This window comes from Pseudopodoces humilis, chromosome 23 (assembly GCF_049639895.1).
Source record: "Pseudopodoces humilis isolate 2021_Gansu_Grassland_sample_001 chromosome 23, ASM4963989v1, whole genome shotgun sequence".
Taxonomy (NCBI): domain Eukaryota; kingdom Metazoa; phylum Chordata; class Aves; order Passeriformes; family Paridae; genus Pseudopodoces; species Pseudopodoces humilis.
In genome coordinates, this window is record NC_142222.1 from 5,110,358 (window position 1) to 5,133,979 (window position 23,622).

General features: G+C 43.6%; 1 protein-coding gene across 2 annotated transcripts; it reads right to left on the reverse strand.

Moving 5' to 3' along the window:
• Positions 1-113: 113 nt before the first annotated feature.
• On the reverse strand, positions 114-20,578 carry YWHAE (tyrosine 3-monooxygenase/tryptophan 5-monooxygenase activation protein epsilon). Of its 2 annotated transcripts, XM_005525803.2 has the most exons (7): positions 20,387-20,578; positions 10,175-10,374; positions 5,460-5,566; positions 4,998-5,204; positions 4,312-4,448; positions 2,378-2,424; positions 114-1,028 (listed from the first exon to the last, which is right to left on the reverse strand). In XM_005525803.2, exons 1-6 carry the CDS (start codon positions 20,448-20,450, stop codon positions 2,417-2,419), a joined length of 723 nt encoding a protein of 240 aa, XP_005525860.1. In that variant the 5' UTR covers positions 20,451-20,578; the 3' UTR covers positions 114-1,028; positions 2,378-2,416. The 2 variants fall into 2 exon arrangements, with proteins under 2 accessions (XP_005525860.1, XP_005525859.1); XM_005525802.2 differs by lacking the exon at positions 2,378-2,424 and having other exon boundaries at positions 20,387-20,577.
• Between the last annotated feature and the right edge of the window lie 3,044 nt (positions 20,579-23,622).

Here is a 23,622-nt window from a genome sequence, read left to right on the forward strand (position 1 = left end):
CCTTAGCTCCTGTCTGAAGAACAAGGCTGTTCCTGCTGCTCTCTCCCCCTCCAACTGTTCCTAGTACAAGTAACAAAGGAAAGTTATCTTCCAAAAGAAATTCATAGTGATGGTTGGCATTTTTAATTTAGGTTTGTTTTATTTAAGTTTAATGTTAATTCCATGCTGTGTTTCAGTAAGAACAATACAGATTCTGTATCTGTGGCTCCAGTCAGATATCCAGTAGTACAAATTAGCTTCAAGTTACACATACTGAACAAAAGAGGTTGAGCGAGCGAAGGGAGATGGGGAGAGGGGAGGGAGAAAAGAAAAAATATTGAACACGCATGCAGGCTTATCAATGCCACCTTCAATGCTAACCTGCTTGGAGGGAAAGTAAAGAACAGGCAAGAATGAGCAGCCACGGATTGTTGAACTGTTACCAGCACCATGATTTTCAGCAACATTTCAGCAGTTTGGAAACTTTTTGTTTTTATACAGTAAAACCACTACAATAAATGTCCCAAATGCAACCTCGTAACTTCAAGCTAAACACCCAATTAAGTTGAAACATTGGTATAAAATTCAGTTTAAACAGTTATAAAAAAAAGAAAGATGCCACCACATAAGCACTACCTGGCCAGGACCAATCTCTCCCTACACGGCCTTCAGGTGTCACATCCAGGTCTGATGGCAATGTCACCACAGCTGGCAGAGACAATACAGTAATGCTGAAAGAGCCTTTATGCAGTCCTGTTAGTGTCTTAAAGAACCTAAAAGCTGGCACCAGTAAAATCCACAGAAATTCACTCTTGCCTTTAAGAACTTTTAAACTGTGTAAAAAAAATAAAAATAAAGAAACCCAACAGGGCAGGAACCTAAATTCTGAGACCCAATGTAAAAGTCAGATTTGGTGGTTCTCAGAGTGACACTGAGGGTTTTTGTGGGGAAGGGGAAGGGTGGTCAGAGATGGGTTCTCTTGTTGGCCTTTGTGTCTCACTGGTTTTCATCTTCCACATCCTGCAATGCTTCTTTATTCTGTTCTTCACCTGTGGAAGTGGGAAGAAGGAAGGAAAATGTTACCATTTAAAACTGAGAGCTGCTGAACAGTTTAACAAGCATCTAGAGATTAATATTTTCATGCAATACACGCTCACTCTCCCACTCCACACTGCCAGCTCCAGAGTGAAGCGTTCCCATGGAAATTAAGCCTTGGAATTACCTGCACCCTCACACACAACTGCAGCCAGGCCATTAGAACACGTGAGGACAAACAAACCCAGCCCTGAAAACTGACACCACGCAGGTGAGCAGTCCTGCTGAGCCAGGGCTGGACAGCCCAGGCAGAAACCATGGCAACAGCTGTGGATCAACATCCTTGGAACAGGAGATCCCTTCCCCAAACCATTTATCTTTTTATGTCCAAGCCCACTCAAATCTCAACAGCAAAGTACTTCAGGCAATTTTGTACAGTTACACTGATGGCAGGAATTACCAAAGGTATGATAAAACACCCTACTGCAAGTCCAACCTGACAAGAAACCCTGGGCTTGAGGTTATTATAGGAAAACATCTTGTGGAAATTAATGTCTCTGTTCAACCATGCAGTGGAATGGGGTCTGTCCATGAGACTCCTGCAGTTTGGTTACATTCCAGCTGCCCCTGGGAACCTCATGCAACACGTTCTGCAGGGCTTTGCCAAAATTCTGCTGCAACTGGCAAATTCCAGGTACCCCAGCTGGTGCCACCACACATGCACAAATCACTTAATTGATAAGTGAAGCTGAAAAAATCGCCTGCAATTATCTGTAACCACATAAGATGAGACTCTTAAGGGCAATAAATAGACACTAGTAATTAAAAACTTAATTTGCAATAAAACCCAATCAAATGAGACTGATAACTTCCAGCAGATAACCAGAATGTTTGCTCAGAGCATGTCCAGATTTAGGATTACCACCAGGTACAACAGGAAGTAGATTTTATAAAAGGGGGCCTAGGAACACAAGACATTCAACAACAATGAAGTTTATAGATAGAATTCTACATCAGATCATTTAAGAGAGGAAAGCAGAGGCCCTAACCCAGATTAGAAGATCTGAGCATGCTCTAACCAACACACTTCAGCAAATACTCCTCTACCAGGCCACTGTGAAGTACTTCCCATGCCCAAATATTCTTCTATCCATCCATCCATCCAGGTCTGCAGCTCAATTCCCAAACATGTGAGTTACTCTGGATCTTAGTCAAGCACATCATCCCTGGGCAGGGGGACAGGTGCCACGGGAGTGGCAGCAGGGACACAAGCATTTGTCAGCAGCGGGTGACAGAGGCAGGCACTGTTAGTGACAGGAAAACTGACACTGAAAACTCCAGTGAGCCATGACAAGAGACTTACAAAGTAGAGTTTTTAGGAAATGAACAGTTGGACTTTCCTTTAGGAATCTATACAGCAGGAAAGAAGGGGAGAACAGGAATCATATGGAGATGACATTACAAACGTGGAAATAAACTCAACACTCATCTGGGCCATGGGAAAGCTACAGGGATTGGGACGGGAGAGCAGCAGCTGGGTCATGCCTGGCTTTACATCCCTACACGGCTGAAATGGAAACAGGGAAAAGCTTAATGGCAAAGAACAAGCCCTTTCCAAGCCTCCCCCACCCCTTGGAAATTGCTAATTGTGCCACTATTGATGTATTATTGATGTTCAAAGGCTCTGCTTGCTTGGGAATATAGAGCTCTGGAAGCATCAGCTGGAAATGCACTCAGTATCAGTAAAGTATGAGGAAACAACTTTGCACCTGTGTCTAAACATCCTACATAAACTTTTTTTTTTTCCTGTTGTGTCTGAATAATTTCACCATGATTTTAAGCAGTCCTACAGTATTTTCAATTCTGTAATCATTATCTTTCTGGCACCAGTAACCAGGATAATCTGAATTACTTCAGGAAGAATCAAAATACCTATTTTCCATGCTGTGGTGCAAGAAATTTAGATCTCTGTTTCTTTTTTCAAAATCTAAAGAGCCTGTAAATAATCCTGTGGAACTTCTACAATATCCAAGATCCACGAGAAACATCAGCTATGGGCAATCCAGGAACTTTTGGAAGACACTGTTTGGAAGATATTCCGCACTGATCCAACCTTGTTACTCCACTAAAATGGCTTCCACAGAGTACCAGGGTCCAATAAAAAAAAAAGTAAAGGTTATATTTAAATTGTGGGAATTTGAAACAAACTTCTCTTCTCCAGTGCCTACCCATGGCAAGGAAGGCATTCAGCAACTGCAGTGTTTAGAGAAAAGTCTACAGATCCATCCAGGGTCCATCCTGCACCATGAGATAATCCCTGAAAAGGGAGGTGCAAAAGCCTTAAACACTGGGATGTGGAGTAAACCAGGAGCCAAGACCACACACATTTACAGCATTCCCAGTCTCAGCAGCCCAAAGAGCAGAGTGAGAAGCTATGGAGTAACAACAAAACAAACCCATGACCCTACGCAAAAACATGGAACTGGGAAAAAGTCAGAAGACTCTGCATTTGCTTTCAAATGGACACACCACCAAAAGTGCCCCCAGGAATGCTGTGTGGCTACAAGGAACAGCTTACCAAAAATTTAAGACACTCACACGTTTATGTAAGGTTCAGCAGTGTTGTTTCTAAGTTCTGGGCATTTGTAGGTACCCAAAATAATCTTAACAGGATGTATTTCTTCCCCTCCAAGTTAAAAGAAAGTCAGCTCTTTTCACTTGTCTCTCCAAGAGGAAAAACCGTAAAATGAACACTTATACTAAGAATTGTATGTGAAAGTTTAACTGTTGGTAAAGTCCATTCAGTGTGCCAAAACCACTTCAAAAATTTGGACTATCCTTTGCTAGTAAACAGAAGCAATCCATGTCCCAGTCTGGTACTGCTAGGGAACACATTTGGCATTTGCTCTGGCAATGAGAATATGGAATGACCTGGCATGAAGGGGAACTAAAGCATTTCCAGCGCTTCCTCCTGCACTGGAGGTTCACATCTGGCTGGAGTGACAGCCAGAGATGAGCATAACTAGCAGAAAGGAAAGATGAAATAAATGAAGTCACTGTTTTTACAGTAATCCCAGCTGCCACATGGGGAGGGAAGAACAACCAACTCTTGCTAATTCCACACCTCCTTCCTTCAAGTGAGAGCTGGGAGGCTGCTCAAGAGTCCAGTGTCACCCCCATCACCTGATCCAGTGTTCAGGTAGGACAGGAGGGTCATTATTCAGAAGTAAACCATCAAAGTCTCTCCACCTCCACCATCCTTGGTCAGGATGAGCTTTTCCTGCAGGACTCACTTACCATCACCCTGCATGTCTGAAGTCCATAGTGTCAGGTTATCACGTAACAACTGCATGATAAGTGTAGAGTCCTTATAGCTTTCTTCACTCAGTGTATCCAGTTCTGCAATAGCATCATCGAAAGCTGCTTTTGCCAACCTGCAGTGACACAACAAAAACTTAACAAATACTGCTGAACACAATCCAGAAGCACAACACCACCAGTTACTTTGTGTGCTTTAAGAAAGACTATTTATTTCTTTAAACATTTCTACATCTTGATTAAGGACTGCTAAAAGCTTAGTGTAAACTGCAGCAACAGAAGAGAAATGGTATTTGCTTCAATCACTACCACTCTGTACATGCTCACAGAAATCAGTGCCACCATCCCCTCTAGCTTGTGTTAGAAAAGTTAAATCACACCTCACACCTTGGGCAGTTTACAGAGTTAACCTGGCAAGCTGCTGAACTGCCATGAGCTCATCAATTCAGGGTTATCACTGTTCTATTTCATCATTACTCCCACACACAAACACATGGCTCTGGACTCCAAAGAAAATGGTGATGCTGAAAATCTTCCCAATGAATTGTCATCAACCAGAGCAAACATCAGCAGGAAGAAAGCAGGAAAAGCAAGGAGCAACGCTTCTGGCTTGCCTGGTATTCACACAACATTCCCATATTCCCACTTTGCCAGTCACCACCTACCTGCAGGCACGATCAGGAGAATTAAGAATTTCATAGTAGAATACAGAGAAGTTGAGCGCAAGTCCTAAGCGGATGGGATGTGTTGGTGGGAGTTCTGTCATTGCAATATCACTAGCAGCTTTGTAAGCCACCAAGCTGTTCTCTGCAGCCTCCTTCCTGTCATTTCCTGTGGCAAACTCAGCCAGATACCTATGGTAGTCCCCCTTCCTGAGAACAGAAACAGTAGCAAGTCAATAATTCTTGTTTAATTAAATTAACAGTTGAAATTAAAGTGTGTTTAGACAGTCACACACCAAGCACTTTGCTGTTACTGTCCACACAACACTGCACCAGGAGCTGAGGGAATTTTAAACCATCACTACAGGACAAACCTTATTTTCTTCTCTTTGTATACTAAGTTCTCATTACAGCTACTTAATTTCTGTCTCTATTTCAGGCCTTTCCTCTCAAGAAGGTACTTACATTTTGTAATAGAAAACCTTGGACTCGCCAGTGTTAGCTGCTGGAATGAGGTGTTTGTCCAGTACATCCAAAATGTCACAACAGATTAACTTCAGTTCAGTCTCAACCTAGTAAAAAAAATGAAAATACAACAAGAAATTAGAAGAGAGGGCGAGGTGAGCCAAAAGTACCCAAATATTAAACAGGTAACATCATGAAACTCCAAAGAGGGGTAGGTCAGAAGTAAAATAAATAAAATTCAGCTGCTCCACAGGTGCATTAAGCAGAACAGTTCTGCACATTTAGCTGGCACACACAAGAGGCAGGGACTGACGGATGATGAAATGTGGAACTGAACAGTGGAACTGAGAACTCCTTGGAAGACATCTTGCTAGACCATGGCATTAAGTTTGTCTCAGGATGTAATTCATTACTGCAAGGTGTGCAGAACAAAATTCCCTCCCTTTTTGATCCTGGAAGGCTGCCCTAAAGGTATCAACAGCAAAGGGGACTATTTGAAGGTAATTAACACAAATCAGCTCAACTCCATTCTGCTCCAGAGTTAAATGGCACCTTCACAACAGTTTCTAGCAAGTCCTTGGAGGCAAAGCTCTAAAAATAGAGCCTTAAGACAAAAATTATGGAGTATCAGAACAGAATCAAGACGTGCCACACAAACAAAGGTCAGGTACAAGATGAAAACAAGTTCCAGAAGCAAGTGAAAAACAAAGCGCAGCAACTCGGCAAAAAAGCAGAAATCATCAACACTGACAGTGAATCTGTAGCCAAAAATACAGTATATACAGCCTTATTTAAAAATAGATACTGGATTTGAATAGTCTGAACTGAAAACAGTCACATGAAGCTTCACTTTTTCCAGTTCCAAACATAAAGCAAGGCCTATGAGGTCAGGGTTTACCACAGGAAGTTTCACACCTGCAAGCAAGAAACTGAGCACACTCAGAAAAGCTGAAAGCCCTCCTCTGACACCAACATTGCCCAAACCAGACTGGCTCTCAGCTTCCCAGGTCATTCCAGTAGGAGTCGTTGGTTTAATGCACACTGTCACCCATCCACTGCTGCTTTTTCATGATTTCACAGGAACTTTCACAGCTACAGCTGAAGAGAACTCTGGCTCAAGCTGATTTCATATAAAGGAGAGATTTCAAGCAAAGGCATTAAAGAAACTATCAGGAACTGCAAGTCTTGGATCACAGGAGCAGCCCCACTCAGTCCATCATCCCCTCCTATCCTCCCACCCAAGCATTTGCTTTTCCTTCTTTCTTTAAGCATTTTCCTTGCCACGTAATCCTTTTATCACCACACAGCTCCCAAACTATCAGGGTTTGTAACCACAGCAGTTATGCCCAAAAGGTGTTAAAATTACAGGTCCAAAATAAATTATAAACTGGACATATACATACATTTGATACACTTGGATGAAGTAAGAGATTTGCAAAAGTTCCCTTAGAGAAATTAACAGCAAATTTCATGTACAAATGTCAGAATGCCCTGACATTCACAGGAAGACTAAGATGTTGTACTTAATTATGCGACAAATGCTTAAGAAAGGTGCTGAAATATGGTCACTTGAGAAGAATCTACTTCATATATTCTTGGGCTACAAAAGCTATAAAACCTTTGGCCAGCAGTCAGTTCCTGCAAACTTCTTTCCTCTTGATCCTCTTTTTCAATGACTTCTTTTGCAGAGAGATCTTCAGCAAAACTGCAAAGAATTAAATCAGTTTCTAATCCTCTTTAGTTAAATAACCATACATGTACAAACTTCTATTTCATCTCAGACAGACCTTTTCCAGCTTTGCTTAAAGGATCAGTCACAGTTTTCAGAGATCAGCTGCTGTCTGGGGCAATGGAAATGTCCTGATCAAGCTTAGTTTAAAAAGATATAACATAAATCAAGGTGATTTAAGAGTAAAACAAGCAAACAAAAAACCCACAACAAAACTAAAAGCTCTTAAACAACACAGATCTGTTCCAGACAGAGCAGCTCAATGAGCATTTTCTAAGGGGGGGGATGGAAGAGAGCCTGGTAGCTGCCCCAAATACAGGCCAGGTTGGAAGTCAGAGCACTGGAAACACACACTCCACGTGCCACATCTCAGAGCAGGAAGGGGAAGGTCAGTACCTGTGCCATGGTGTGGGAATGGATTTGTTTTGACTGCAAGGAAGGGAACTGCAGTGTGCAGCCACACACCCCTTCAGCCTCCCAAGGATGAAAGCACAAGCCTCAGTGTGAGATGCACTGATGAGAAGTGCAGCCAGATGAGAAATTCAGGGCCTTTTGTGTATCCAAATGGCCACAGGAGCCAGAAGAGCAATCTGTCTACAAAGGAAGCATGTAAGTGGCATTTTCCCTCATGGCTATGGATGTGCTTGGTTCCATTCAGCTGAAGTGCTTTGGGAAGAAGCACAGCCTGGTGTCTCATCTCTCACTACTGCCCAGTGCACACTTCAGACAAAGCCAGTCCGTCCTTGCCCTCCCACCACCACCATCCCTCGAGTTCTGCCCCAAGTCATGCTGGCCACTAGCTCAAAAAAACTCCACATGTAAGCTATGAGCTCACTGATAGTAAATATTGACATACACCAAGCCCAACAAAGAATTACTCTCACAGAAACTACTACAGAGACTTTCCATTCCTACCAGAGCAGCACTCTACAGCTGAGCAAAGTCACAGCTGCTTCTGGTGGTAGATGAGAGACATGTCTTTTAGAGATGCTCCAACTCTCCCGGTGCTTTAAACTTGGCCTTGTTGGCCCCCAGATATGGTTTGGGGGTTGGGACAGAAGGTTTGTCTGGTTGGGGTCTTTTTTTTCCTTCAGAGCCTTTCAAGTCTGAGAAAGGTTTTCCCAACATTGAACTTATTCTGGAAAATGCTACAATAGGCAGAAATTGTTGACAAGGGAATCATAATGACCAGAATTCTGCTGGAAGCTGCTTCTTCAGGGAAGCACTGAGCACAACAGGGGAGGAGTGCTACTGTTCAGCAGTGACAGTGAGCAGCAGCATCCAAAGCTTTGCCATGCTCCTCAGGCCCTTCCTGCTCCCAGGCCATCCTGCCAAACCCATTCACACAGCCAGAGCAGGATCTGGCTTTCAGCTACAGATGGTGCTCAGGAACCTCTTGCAGAGCTCCCAGTGGAGCTGGGCAGACACAGCCACCCCATCTCCAGTATGGAACCAGTGACAGTGCTCTGTGCACTGTTCCTCCTCGTGCAGCTGTAAAGCTGCTCCCTCTCAGGATCTAGCAGCTGAACACCATTGGCATGATACTTGACTTCATGTGGCCTCACCATCTCTTCAGACACCTCAAACACTACAAACTTGCACATCTTGCACCCCAGTCCATCCACAATAGCACACATCCTTTACAAAGAGAGATGCAGAATAAAGGCTATTTCTAGAGCCCTTTCAAAACCAGAAGTCTTTTCATCATTAGAGGATCTCTGGCAGAGGATGGTAACCACCAACAAAACACTGTGCAAAAGAACCTGGAAGCACACAATGTGAAACAAATTTAATCACTGCACAGCTGTAGTCTTGTTTTCTGTGTTCTTTTAGGAGACTGTAGACACCCATCAAGGAAAGTTGGGACTGTATGTAACTGGCAGAGTCTCATCCCATCAGCATGCCAGCATAAAATTAGAAACTCACATCTTTAACAATTCCATGGAGCAACAGAAACCCTGTGAGTCAACAGAAAGTAGTCCAGAGCCATCCCTGGGAGAAAATTTCCAAGCCAACATCATTTCCATTGCTGGTATATGAATCAGTGCCAGGTGATATAACAGACTCCACTGTTTCTCTGGAAGTGGAGATGTGAACCATGTGGAGGCACTTGTCCTCAAATAATGGAGATGAAGTCTCTGCAGAAATGTGTGGGATTTAAATAGTACGGGAGCACGCCTGCTCCGTGCTAAACCATCATTTAGGGCAGGGGGAACAACAACTCACTAAGAGCTGGAGGCTTCATTAGCCCTTACCAATGAAAGTCAGAGCTTGCTGCAAGTTCTCCATTTTAGGAAAAGCTGCACACACTAAGTCAGCATGAAGTTATGTGGATCAATTTTTCCCTTCTCTCTCCAGAGAGAGAAAACAGCAAGGTCCTGGAGGTTGCTACACATGCAAGTTTCACAGCTGGGATGACATCCCCAGGAACATGGAATGACAAAAGACAAGGAGCAAAGAAGAGTACTGAAGAACCTCCCCCAGGGACGTTTCAAATGTTAATGTTTTGAACTCTCTAGGACAGAGAACTGGAATCACAGTGTCACTGTATGATCCAAACTTTTATAGGAAGTGGAAGCTTAACAACCAAACACCTCCTTGGAAAGGGTTAATTAAAAAAATAAGTTGCTTGGTGTCAGTCAGGTTGGAGGGGAAGGAATAAGGCCTCCTGAGCAGGTGCAGCCTCACACCTGGGTAAGCAGGGAAGTGCCAGTGCAGTTCAAATGCCTGGCAGAGCTGCTGGTGCACTGAGGGAAAAGCCCTCCCTCTCCTAAGCCTGCTGCCCTTCAGAGTGTTTACACAGAAACACCACAGCTCTCCCCTTCACCAGGAGATCTATTCTCCAGATAAGAACGAGCTCCAGCCTTCCAAGGCTGTCACTCTATTCCAAGTCAGCACAGCACAGACAATCTGGAACACCAGCACAGTTTATGGCAATGGGACCAGAACTAAATGACATTTTGCTGTAAGGCCAAATCCATCTTACCATTTGCCGATATTCCCGAATCATTTTTAATTTGTCTTCTCCACCTTTGTTTTCTTCTTTCTGTTCAATGCTGCTGATTATTCTCCAGGAAGCTCTCCTGGCTCCAATCACGTTTTTATACGCAACAGAAAGCAGGTTTCTTTCTTCCACTGTCAACTCCACATCCATTCCAGCCACTTTCTTCATTGATTCAACCATTTCTAGGAAGAAAAGGTCAGGCAATTATTCTCCCATGTGAAGCATCTTTCAAATCATTCAGTACAAGCTGTACATTATTGAGAGCTTCGGAAATTAGGCTCCCTCCTCCTTTCATTTAGTTACTCCTCACTTTTACCCTGGAGTGCTCTAAACAAATCAATCAGCACAAACACAAAGGAAGTATCTGATGTTCATCTGTTCATTTTACAAGGTTTCCAGAAATTCTTTAAAGGTAGTTTAGCTTCTGATTTTTGGCTTGGGGTTTTGTATTTGTCTGCTTTTTTTTAACAGACAGACAAAAAGGATGTAGCAGCAAGAACATTCTTCCACAGTGGATAAAAATTACCAGCACAATCCTACAAGAGTGTGTTCTCCAGAGTGCTTTGGAAAGGCAAAAAATGAAAAAAAAAACTAGGAAAGCGAGTTAAAGCTGCAAGGTGAACCTCCAAAAGAAAAATTTGGTGCTTGAAGTGGTAACAAAAAAGTCATTCTGAGTATACCCACACCAACCACATGTACCCAAGCCAAGCAGCCATTTACACTGAAAAGTAACACACAAAATATGAATTAATATATATTTGTACTTTAAGCCTGTTGAAAAGTATTTCTAAACCTGAGGCTAAAACAATCATTACCAAAAGCAGCTTTCCTACACTCCAGTGGAAGCAAAGACTGAACTACTCAAGGAAGGTTATAACCCTTTCATTACCTAACCACACTTGTATTGTCCAGGAAACATTAGAAGAACAGTGTTAAATATACAAATAAAGCTTAACTAACTTTTTTTTTCCCCTCAGATGTCAAAATCACAACCCAAACAGGCATAAGCTACTTCAGCAATGGAGACTGTAGGCTCCCTGGCAGGAACAGTGTTATCAGTCTCCAACAGGTCTCCACATGTGAAGGACAAAATTTTATGGTGGCTGTATTTTTTATCAGCAGATTTTGCTTCTCCAAAACACAGAAAGTAACAAAAAACCCATCAAGGATTTGATAAAACTTGTTGAAAACACCACCCTACAATTGCAAAATGATGAGCAGCTTTTACTGAAAAATCTGAGGGCTGCCCTAGAACACTCCATGTTCACACAATTAGTATTACCATAAACATAATTAAGTAATTTAAGCCAGCCAAGTTATAAGCAATGTAATATAACTACAATTTGCTACTTAAATAAAGCAAGTACTGTGATTTATTTCCTGAAGGCTGACCCTACCATCACATTCATACAAAGAATCTAATTAAAAGCTGTGAATATTTAAAATTATACAAATTAAGCCATCTCACATTTTGAAGTTTATTAAAACATCAGAGCTACACTCAAGATAAGATGCCTGACAGTTCTTGAGGATAGAAATGACAACCAGGAATTGAGACTTGCAGCATCCATGACCTGGGTATCTTTGTCAATCTCCAGCAAAAAATGCAGGTCTTGTTTTCAAGCCTGGTATTTGATAGTCTTCAGAGAAGCAACCCACAGGTTACAGAAGATAGTGTCTTTTTTTATAACAGTTTCTATTATTGTGCTTTATTCACTGGGATTAAATACACAGCACTTCAGCCATACTCCTGGATGAAAACCTGCCTCTTAACGAAGACAACAGAAATCTATTCACACTTATCTCACATGATATACATGGGATTATTAGTCCAGAAATAGGGAGGTTGAGAAAAATGTACAGCAACAGCTTCCAAGATCTTCTGCCCTGTATCAGGAAATTGCAACAACTGGAGCAAAAAGGGCACATTTTATCTACTGTTCTACAGGTTTCCTTCACAAGCTCTTCCCTAGAAGCACATTTGTCTAGTGTGTATAGTTTTTTATTTTAAATTTTCACAAGACCTGCTGTTCTCTGTAAATCAACAGCTGTTTTCAGTGTACATTTAAACACAACATTACCAATTTAATCAACTGCTTGGCTTCTGCAGGATTTTATTTATCTATTACCAGTCTGAAGATCTACAAGCCCTAGAAACAGAAGTTTCAACACCTCTGTGCACTGGAGGATAAACCCAATTTAGCTGAGCAATAGCTGGTAAAAAGCCAAACCCAAAGGCCTGCCCTACAGGAGCTCCTCTGTCAGTTTTAGTCCTGTTGCATCTCTTCAGTCTGTTGGCAAAGGAGGTCACTAACCACCCTCCTGCAGAGCCAGAACCACGGAAACAAAGAAGCCCAAGGAAAACAGGCACCTGCTCACAACTACTATCAGTAAACAGCCCTTATCACCCCAACATTTTTATGACTGAGTTGTTATTAAGTTAAACAGACTCCCTGACAAATGACACCGCCGCAACAGGATGCTGGGGGATGGGGGAGCACCTCAGGTTCCTCCATTTGTTTTGAGGCACAAAACCCTCAGCTTCAACACCACTCACACTGGGTACACAACCTCCCAACACCCTGACAACAGGAACTGAAAGGTCTCCTCTTCAAATCTTAATCCTGTCACTAGGTAACCACACAACCACAGATTAGAATCCCACCCATAAACAGCTACTTTTCCCAAAGAGAAAATGTTTTTCAGTCTTTATTAGTCTACTCAAAAAGCCATTGGAGAACAAGGTTTCTAGTTTAGTAAAGAGCCCATTTTACTTATAAATACAAAAATCTGGGCTGATATTTCAGCAAGACAAAATATTATGCACATACTTTGGTGTTCCATGGTAAAGCCATAATCTAGCTCTGAAAATTTAAGCCTGGTGAAAAATCTTAAGAACAAAGGCAGTACAAAAGCAAGGGGACAACATATCTGTATTTCCCCCAAAAGAAAACAAAAATAAAGCCATTTATACCTGCCAACTGAACAATTTTTTTTTTTTTATTCTAAGTGCAGTTTTACCTATCTGGAAGTTTCCACAAAGAGGTGGAAAGCTCAGTCAAAGACCATTCATGACAAAATACAAGTCTGAGATTACATTTCATTAAGAAGGATTATTGCAGTAATGACAAGTCATTGCATACAAAATCCAGAGATGCTCACACTGTGTTATGGAAAAAGTAGTGTTATGCAGATTCAGAGAGACAGAGGCTGTATTTAAGTGGTTAAGTTCCAGCCTCTCAGGTGATTGTGGCTGTCACCTTTTTATGCTACTGTCAGATCATGCCACCATCAGAGCAGGAAATCCCAAAAATGTAAATTGTGGAAGGAGAGAGGAATATTCTGGAGAATGACATGCTCACCCTAGACTTAGATTCCTCCCTAAGCACCTGCTGTTGGTTAAGAAACGCCACAACACACAGACCCTGTCTGATCAGGTTTGTATATTCTTAGGGAAAAGCTGAGACTCCAAACAACTGCCTAAGATACTACAAATCTGTAAGGATGCCCAGGCCATTTTCTAGGTTCCTATATTCTACTACTATGATTAAAATGCCTGCAAACCCTGCTGAGTCACCTTCAGCCACCAGGAGAGACACACAGGCACAGCCTGGAAAACACAAAGGGTTGGGACAGAGGTGGCCACCTACAAAAGGTTTGTGGAACAGCAAGGAACAAGGCTTGGGACTGGGGTTTAAAGCGAAAGAGAGTAATTTACGCTAAAAAGTCATGGGGAAGTTTACAAGTGTTGAGAAACATGCTTGATAACCATCCTTAGGGGCCAAACCACAAAGAGCACAACTGATAAGGACTCATACTAGGTCACAAAATAACGACTCTCTTGACCAGAGTCAAGTGAGAATGTAGATATTTGCTGTCTCTTAAACTCCAGAAAATCCAAAAAGCCCAGGGGAACTGCAGTATCGCCAAGTAAGGCAATAGCTGATGGACAGCAAATTTAGTGGGAAAACTAAAAACCTTCCCAATGTAGGATACAAAACAAGAAACAGACCCTACCAAGAGAATAGCCAGTATCTGGCAGTTCTATCACAATCTGTGCTTGTAACAGAAACCACTTTGCCCAAAGGCTGATGCACTAAAGAAAATTTGTTAGGGGAAATCTATGTTTATAACTTCTAGTTCAGTGCCTGAGTCTCACTAACCAGGATGCTACAAAGCCACTCCTTCAAACAATACACTGGATCTACTTCAACCTTACTGCTGGAGTAACTCCCTGCTGCCTCCACACAGGCATAAACTGTAAAAATGTCAACATTACCACAAGAAAAAACAAGAGCTAGAAAATATCTTAGTGGTGTGCCTCCCTTCCAAAAGAGGAACTATTTAAGAGAGAAAGCTTCTTAAAATAAGAACATAAAAAGAACTTGTTGAGTAAAGCTGGCATAGAGATGATGTAATGGTCATCATACACCAAAATGAACCTTAAGAGAACCCAGAAAGTAGAATTCTTATATATTATGTAATAAAGAGCAGCAGAAGCACTGTCTTTAACTCTCCATTTAGTAGCAGCATAACATCAGCAAACGGAAGTTGTATTTTAAGTTTAATCTTTTCTACTGCCCTTATCTAAGGGCAATAAAGCAAACCAAGATCTTTGAGCTTCTAAGCGGCTGTCCAGTACCTACTTCAGCATTTCAGGAGCTAAAAGCTGCAACTGAGCATCCTGTGAGCTGTGAGGAGGTGGAGGACACAGCAGAAAAATCCTTTGTGTCCACCACAGGTGATCACACACCATAAATGGAATTCAAAGACTCAGTTCAAGTGTCAGTCTTGTACTTGTTCATTCTTGCAATGAACAAAATATGATCAGGAACAAGTCATAAGAAGTATCTGACCCTACACCTCTCAGTCAGGGCTTTAACAGCAAACACAAAGTGGTTTCCACCGTTTGTTTGAGAAGGGTTCCAACAGACACTCAAGGGAACCCACAAAACCATGAACCTAATACTCACTAGGGGTCAAGTTAATGGGAATCACATTTTTAAAAACGCTGAAATGAGTGGCTATATGCATAAACATTATACTGCAGAGCACAGCCTTCCACTATACCTCACTAATCTACTGGAATGCTTTGAACAAGTGAAGCACAGGGACAAGGAAGACATAATTGGAATTGTCTACCTGGATTTCCCAAAGGCATTTGACAAGGTCCCTCACCCAAGGTTCTTTAAGGACCTTAACTGTCATGGGATAGGAAGCAAAGTCCTCACACAGAAAAACACTTGGCTGAAAGACAGGAAACAGGGCATGAATACGAGACTCAAGTGTTGAGAACAGAGAAAGCCCACCAGTGGAATCACAAGGGATCTGTGGTGGGAAGCAGGCTAACATTTCTGAGTGAGCCACAGAAGCAAGTAAGTAGTACTAACTTAGTAGCAGCAAACTCCTAAGAGCAAAAACCAGAGAAGAACTGAAGAAAGAGGGGCCAGTGTATTTTCTTCAAAAAGATACAGATGCATCTGTGCTGATTAATGCCCACAGACTGCATTTCCCACAGCTACAGGCCTCTACCTAGCATCAGTGGGCATCACCCTACTCAATGGTGAGCTCCAAATTCAACCAAGTGGAAGTTCAGCTCCTGTTTCCATCCATTAGGAACTCCTCTAAGCACACTATGACACTGCCTGCATAAGGTTTTTCTTTTCTCTTAGGGAATCCTGTGTTTGGCAAGAAGGACTCCAGAGATGGCTGAACCCATCCCTATCGATTCCCTCCTGCCAGCACAACACCCCTCTGACCTCTCAACTGGCTCATTCAGGTCACCAGCTCAGACAACTACTCACAGGGAAAAAAAATTCATCTTGCTTCTAATTTAGAGAACTGAACTGGTTCTAAGGGTCAGACCAGAATTCAAGCACAAATGAGAAGCATTCCACTTTTTTTTATAACTTATCACAGTTGTACAAGTTTTACACAAATGAGCATAAAAGAACCTAACAGGTGGATTCCCTGTCAAGACAACCAACAGGCAGCGGAGGAAATAAAATACCAAATAATATTCAACCTGCACAGTGGCTTGATGACGATTTTGTGGACAAAGCAGAGGGTTATACTGCTATTCCTTGTGGAAGATTTGTAACAGCCATCAAAAGCCTTCCAAACCTGATGGCATGACTCTGCAATAAAAAGTCCTGTACCTTTACATATTTGGAGAAACACAGCTTAGGGCCAAGTTATCCAAGCAACAGTGGGACTTTCTGCATAATCAATTGTATGGTCCACAAGTCCTTCTTGCAACAAGAATATTTCCAAATCATTCCTGTAATTTCCTCAAGCTGTGGACATTTACTTTTCCAAATCATGAGGATTTCCCCACTATTTCTAACAAACATTTCAGTTTGAAAGCAAACATCTCAAGCCTGGGCCTCATCATAAATCTCTCCCCTTGACTGAGATGTGCTACTGAGCAATCCTCTAATACTGGACACCAGTTCAGTTTCTGGGTTCCTTGCAGAGGACCTCACCATCCAAATGTAGAATTCTGTCTCGTTTGTCTGCTCCTGGTACTTCATGAAGTTCAAGAAGGCCATTACAGACAAAGGCCCTCTCACACAACTCCTCAAAATCACAAACAAATTTATGTCCCAGTATGTACAACTCCCACTTAAAAAAATGTAGTCTTACTCCTTTAGCACTACCTTGCACATATTTTAACTCTTGGATTCCTATGAGTCTTAGGGATATGCTGAGATTTTTCTGCCTTTCAGCTCAGAGACAGCAGTCACACCCCATGTCACTGCACCAGGAAGACCTTTATCAGACAAGGTAAGTGGTAACCATTAATGGGGAGAGGAACCCAAAATACTGAAGTGTGCTTGACATCTGCTTGAAAGAGACCAATCCTCTGCAAACCAGAATTAATATGCAACTTGAATTCTAATTTGTGACTTATTGATTCCTCATTAGGCTCTAAGCTGAAGACCTGTTACTAGGAGACAGTTCTTCCTAAAAAGGGTTCAAATCTTGAACTGAACCCACTGCTGCACACGTTCCTGCCTTCGTGATAAAGACATTTCCCTGACAGACAATTTCTAAAGACAAAGGGAGCCAGCTGTTAGGCTGCTGTGCTCAGAGGCAGGAGACCTTGGGTGGGCTGGGTGTCTTCCTTACCGGTACTTTGACCTACAGTTTGAGGTCTCTGGTTTTGAGGGGGGGGAACCCAACTTATTTCACCTCACCCAAGTAATGTACTTGTATATATAAGGACTTGTAGTACACGGCAGCTCTTGGAAGTATCTGCTCACAGTCTGCCTTGAACCATAGTGTGTTTCTCACCTGAAACAAATACGTTCCCAGCTTCTACAAAGAGGAATTGGTTTCAGTATTCAGCAGTAGTCTACAAGAATCCTCTACATCCTCTTGATGTAAAGAGCTCCACAATATCACTTACTCCAATTGTTTTCCAAAAAAGGAATGCATTTAGTTATATATTATTCTACCAATAAGGAATAGTAGTGAGTGAGATTTCTCACCAAGCTTCCTGTACTGCCAGTAAGCTTCCTGGCATTTTGTGATTTGCTATAACATGCCTAAGCAGATCTCTGAAGATAGTCAGACACCCAAATCTCTTAATATATCTCTAGAGATCAGGGTTTAAGTACTACTTACACTGCAAAAGTACCTAGAAAGTTGTCCTCTTAATCTGGGCCACCATCCTGAGGACAGTACAGACACAGGACTAGATTCCCAACCGTTCACAAATGCAGCTCCCAAGACTTCAGAAATTCCCTAAGTGGGTCAGGTAAGTAACACCAAAGAAGCCACAGTTGGATGCCCACCATAAGTGTTGCTATAAATGCCATGAGCCATATATAAATAGCAACCCACCACTCTTCCAGTCTCCAGGAGAAAGATGGGATAGAAGTTTACACTTATCCTAACGTTGAACACAAAAAAAACCTGTCAAACTCATATTCCAATTACCCAAGGGACTTGTATTCCAATGTCTCTGTGGCCAGTACTTACCATCATTTTATATGTGCCAATTAATAAACGTGGCCTTATAATTGTGCACCTCAAAGATCAAACTGAGGAGCAAAATTAGGAGTAGCTTTCACTTTCCTCATATTGCTTCTCAAATCTCTTTGTTCACAAAATTATTCAGCAGTCTCAGCTATGATCTTAGCAGAACTGCATTATTTCACATAAACAAGAACAAATTATGCCAATCATTTTTAATTGTTTCAGCTGAACAAGAACACAGAATTAAATGATAAAACAGTATCTACAGTACATTTTCTTCCAGGCCATGGACACAAGAGATGTGAAGATGTATTTAGAGCAGCTGGCAGTATTAGAGGGTGCATCTTTAATTATGTTCACCCAACTTGATTCCTGAAAACTCTAGAAGTCCAAAACCCACAGCACTGATTGAAACAGAACAACTTTAAGTTCAGTGCTCACTCCTAAATTGTAACAAGTCTCATGCCCATTCAGAAGAAATATAGCACAGCAAGTCTATGTTTTGCTCTGGGCAGCTTACAAACATTAATGGTACTGGGAGAACCAAAAATCCACCCATGGAAATGCTGCACCAAGGCAATAATCCCTCCCAATCAATTTTTATTAGTTTACAAGAAGTTTGCATGGCAGATCTGTGCCATGGGCTAGAGTCCTATTACCTTCTAATGAAATTATTTACTGCTGACTTCAGAAAAGCCCAGAAAGACAGTCATGCCTCAGGAGCTCCCAAGGCTGATGATTCCTCCAGGATGCTGGGTTTCCACTCAAACCAAAGCCAACACTTTCAGTGGCACTGACTCATCCATACCAGGTAGAGAACCCTTCCCTCCTGAGCAGAAGTTGCACACTTACTGTGAAGTATGGATGTGTCCCTCTGCCCAAGGTAATTACATGACCTCAATACCTTTTTTCTGGGGGGCATTTTCTTTCTCCAAGTCCTTCAGTTCTTGCAGAGACTGCCTGACTGCTTTCCTTTAGTGTTACTATTAATTCTAAACTATTCTCCCATCAGAACTCTAACTGAATGGTGCCTTCTTTTTTGTTTTAGTTTCTCTTTACCTCCCCAAAATGTGCATTTTTCAGATGCTCTGCAATGGTGCCATGAGATGTTTTTTAAGCACAACTCAGTAAAAATTTGTCATTTGGTGAGAACTTGGTCATATTGTCCATAAAAATTTATGAACAGAAATTATTTGGAGTATCTTCTTACCTCTCTAAATGAAGTGTTACTGCATTCACATATTCTACATACATGTATTTATTTGACTTCAAATGAGTAATTGCAGCTCTCAAGGCAAAGTAACCGTCTCAGAAGAGTCGAGAAAATTAAAAGCCCTTTCTACTATATGCAGGGGAACCATGTTTAAAAGGAACAGTTGCAAGACAGACATTTTTGGGACAAGAGACACCACCCAGGGTTGCCAGTTCCACCCCCTACCACTTTTCCCCCAGATATTAAATCATCACGGATATTAAATGATCAGGGATAGCGCACAAACTTAAAGGAGAAAAAGGACGAAAAGAAGAAGCTGGGAAAGTAAGACTACCTGTAATAATTTCTACCACATAATGAAAGCGTATGCGTTTTCTTTAGGCAGTGAATCATGTACTCGCTCCCTGCAGGGTGGGAACTCGCTCTCTCTGGGTTTGCCAGGGGCAGCAGGATCTCCAGCCGGGGGTAGAGGCAGAGAAAGAAGCGCAGCCCCGTCCCCGGGGACCCCCAGGAGCACGGCCGGCGAGGGGCCGAAGGCTGGGCCCCCCCTCTGGAGCGCTCGGCATGGGCGTTGTCTGCGGTGAGCCGCCCTCGCCCCGCGCCGCCCGGCTGGGGGAGCGCGGGGCCGGGACCGGCCGGACCTCGCGGTGCCATGAGGGGCAGCGGGGGCCTCTTTGTGGGGCCCCCCGGGGCGGGGGGGCTCCCCCGGCTCCCCTCCCCCCCCCCCGGGACTCGCCCATCGCGGCCACCATCTTATCCCCGACGCCTCCCGCCACCGCCCCCCGCCCCGGGCCCCGCCCCGGGCCGAGACACCCCCTCGCCCGGGCCCCCCATCCCCGCTTCCAGCGGCCCCTCAGGGCGCTCCCCGTCGCCATTTTGTGTGCGCCCCCTCCTCCGCCCCTGCCCCACTCCCCCGCCCAGCCGCCATTTTGTGGCCGCTCCCTCCCTCCCTCCCTCTCCCCTTGGCCGTGCACGGCCAACCGAGCCCGCGCGCTCACCATCGTAGCGCTCAGCCTGCTCAGCCAACTTGGCCTGATAGACGAGGTCCTCCCGATCGTCCATGTCCTACGGGCGGGGCGGCGGCGGGGACTGCGCGGGGCGGATGGCAGCCGATGGGTCCGGGGGGCTCCGCAGCTACCAGCTCGCAGCTCTCCGGGCAAATATGGCGGCAGCGCCTCCTCCCGCTGCATCCGGGCACTCCCGCGGGCGCGCGCATGCGCCCCGCCGCCTCCCATGGCAACGGCGGCTCCCTGGCAACGGGCGGGGGGCGGGGTGAGGCGGGATGAGGGATAGAGCGGAACGAGGCGGTGTGAGGGGTGTGAGATGGGGTGAGGGATAAAGCGGAATGAGGCGGTGTGAGGGGTGTGAGATGGGGTGAGGGATAAAGCGGAATGAGGCGGTGTGAGGGGTGTGAGATGGGGTGAGGGATAAAGCGGAATGAGGCGGTGTGAGGGGTGTGAGATGGGGTGAGGGATAAAGCGGAATGAGGCGGTGTGAAGGCTGAGGCGGGATGAAGAATGTGAGGAGGGGTGAGGCGACATGAGGAATAAAGAGGAATGAGACGGGACAAGGGACAAGACGGCATGAGGGGTGAGGCAGGATGGCTGAAGCGGTATGAAGGGTGAGGCGGGATGAGGAATAACGCTGGATGAGGCTGCCCGGCAATGGCGGGGATGGATCCGCCGTTCGCCCGCCCGGTTCTGGTGGGGCCGTGACCGGGCCATGGCTGTGGGCGAGCGGAGAGCAGCGGGCCCGGCCGCCGGTGGCGTTTCCCTCAGTGCGGCTCGTTCTCTCTGTGTTTGTACTGCCTTCAGACGCTAACAGCACTGTTCGAATTACCCTCTCGGAATTTTGGTATAAATCATCGGGTGTGCTCCACATGGAAGGGTGGATCTGTGACCGAAAGGCAGACGGTCAGATACAGGTTTCTGCAGTCTCTCCAGGGTATTTGTTCAAAGCATCGCCTCTAGTGCATAGCACATGGTAATTTCACAGTTTCAAGAGGCTAGAAAATCTAGAAAGTAAAATTGAATGTTTCACGAGTTCCTCACACAGTACTCTGAAAAACAAAAGAAGCATTCACTTGAATAACTGAGATAATGCCTCGATTTCTGCAATCAGAATGGTTTTAGAAAACTAAAAGGGATTATGCACAGCTGGCATGAACCTGATCTTCAAAGATCCTCATCCCTGGAAGTGTTCAAGGCCAGGTTGAATAGGGTTTGGAGCAACCTGGTTTTGTGGAAGGTGTCCCTGCCCAAAGCAGAGGAATTGGAATGAGATGAACTTTAAGGTCCCTTCCAACCCAAACCAATTCACGATTCTGTGATTTGCTCAGGGTAGCTGTGAACAAAGTCTTGTCTCTTTCCCAATGTCTCCTTGGAAGTGCAGGCTACAGACGCTCAGCCCTTCTGATGGGAGAAGTGCACAGAGAATTTGAAGGTTTTGACAGAAGAGATAGAGCTGGCCCTGGCACCTCCTGGACACAAAGTCAGGTATTCCCATTTAATTATGCCCACTGAAACGGGCTCCTGATGGGTGACTGAGGGCACACACCTTGAACACCATTCAAAGCATATTTTTTCAATAGTTTATTGCTGGCCTGACTTATTTTTCTCAGTTGATGAATAAGAGTTTTAGAGTCTGCAAGATCAACATAATCTTATGGTCTTACAAATAAATCTAAAAACTTGACAAAATTATTTTTTATCACCTGCTCAGAAAATCAGTGCACTGTTTTCAAGGGATATTTAGGCCCTCTTTTTCACAGATTAGGATCATCTAATCAGGATTTCTTAAACACAAAAACAAGGACATCACTGACTAAGGTGAAAATTAGATGTTAAGTCTAGAAAAAAATTTTGCTTTTTATTTATTTGAAATAATATTAGAAAATGCTGATTTTGCTGAAATTGGGAATCACCGTAAACCTTTACTTCTGAATTGCTGGTAAATACATGATACAAAGTTAGGCACTCAAAAGGTCCCAGTAGGGCACAGTCACTATACTATCTCTCTGTAAATTTTTAGGACTTGCAAATCACTTCTGCACTTTATTGGCCATAAAAGTCTATTTTTCAGCAGAGACTTGGGAAGCTGTGCACAATAAATTAGATTTGGATCAATTTAGGAATTTTTCTGTGATCCTCGTGTTCAGCAGGCAGTCGGATTGCAGAGAGCTCAGTAATACCAAAAAATCAGGACACTTGAAGAACATTTAATTGCCAGAAGTGAGGTGCATTCTTGATACTCTTGCTGAATAATATCATTGTTTAAATACTTTAAATTGTTTTGAATGCACTCATTACAGATGGCATTCAGGTATTTGGAAATTGGTCAGAGATTTGGCAAAGCATGAGGAATAAACAGCCTAATCCAAGGAAATACAGCACAATTTGCTGATGCAATCCTTGCTTGCCCTCTGCCCCCTGAACTTTCACATGAATTCATTCAACCACTGCTGCAGCCAAAACCCACAGTTTAAAGGAGAGGGAATGGAAAATGAAAAGTTTTCTGCATGAGCCCTGTGCTCCATCATCTCAGGGGAGCTTTGCGAACACCAGGGCAAGGTGAAGCAAGAGGGGATGGCTGGCAGGGCCCTGGGGAAGGGCAGGCACAGCCTCTTCTTTTTGGCTGCAGGAAGCTCTGAAATTCATCTCATTAAAGGCACCATTGAATTACACCCCTGTTGTGGGTGAGCACTGGAGAAAAGCTGGGGGCTTCGACCTATGAAATATTAAAGTTTTTTCCATCTGGAGCTCATAGAATAGTCTTTATTGTGTGGAGACACATCAAGACTCTTATCCTCGGGGCCTAAGGACCACTGTCCCCTTGCAGCTTTTAAGAAGTGTGGCCAAAGTAGCTTTAATGCAGATTGATGTTACAAACGTTGCTGCCCATGGAATTCTGGTCCTGATTTTCTGTCTTTCAGCCCTTGACAGCACCTGCACACCTTGGCCTTTCACTGAATTAGTGCTCTCACACCACCACACATGAAAACAGCTCTTCAGAAGCATTTGTAGACTCCTGCAGGAGATTCTTGCTGGTATTCATTTGTGTAACTTCATTTTCACTGGTATTTCTAAGAATATATAAACAGCTTTTTATCTTCCCAAACATCCCATCCAAACAATCCCTAGACTATTCTCTGACACACTTGTTCAGGTAGAATTGACAGCATGAGCTCATCTTAATCATTCCTCACAGGTGTTTTTTTGGTTTTTTTTTAAATGAG

Coding starts and splice junctions, on each gene's coding strand:
- YWHAE (XM_005525802.2), bottom strand. CDS start 20,450: ATGGACGATCGGGAGGACCTCGTCTATCAGGCCAAGTTGGCTGAGCAG. Junction 5,205..5,459: donor AAGGTTTTCTATTACAAAAT/GTAAGTACCTTC, acceptor TTCTGTTCTCAG/GAAGGGGGACTACCATAGGT. Junction 4,449..4,997: donor TCTCCTGATCGTGCCTGCAG/GTAGGTGGTGAC, acceptor GTGTCACTGCAG/GTTGGCAAAAGCAGCTTTCG.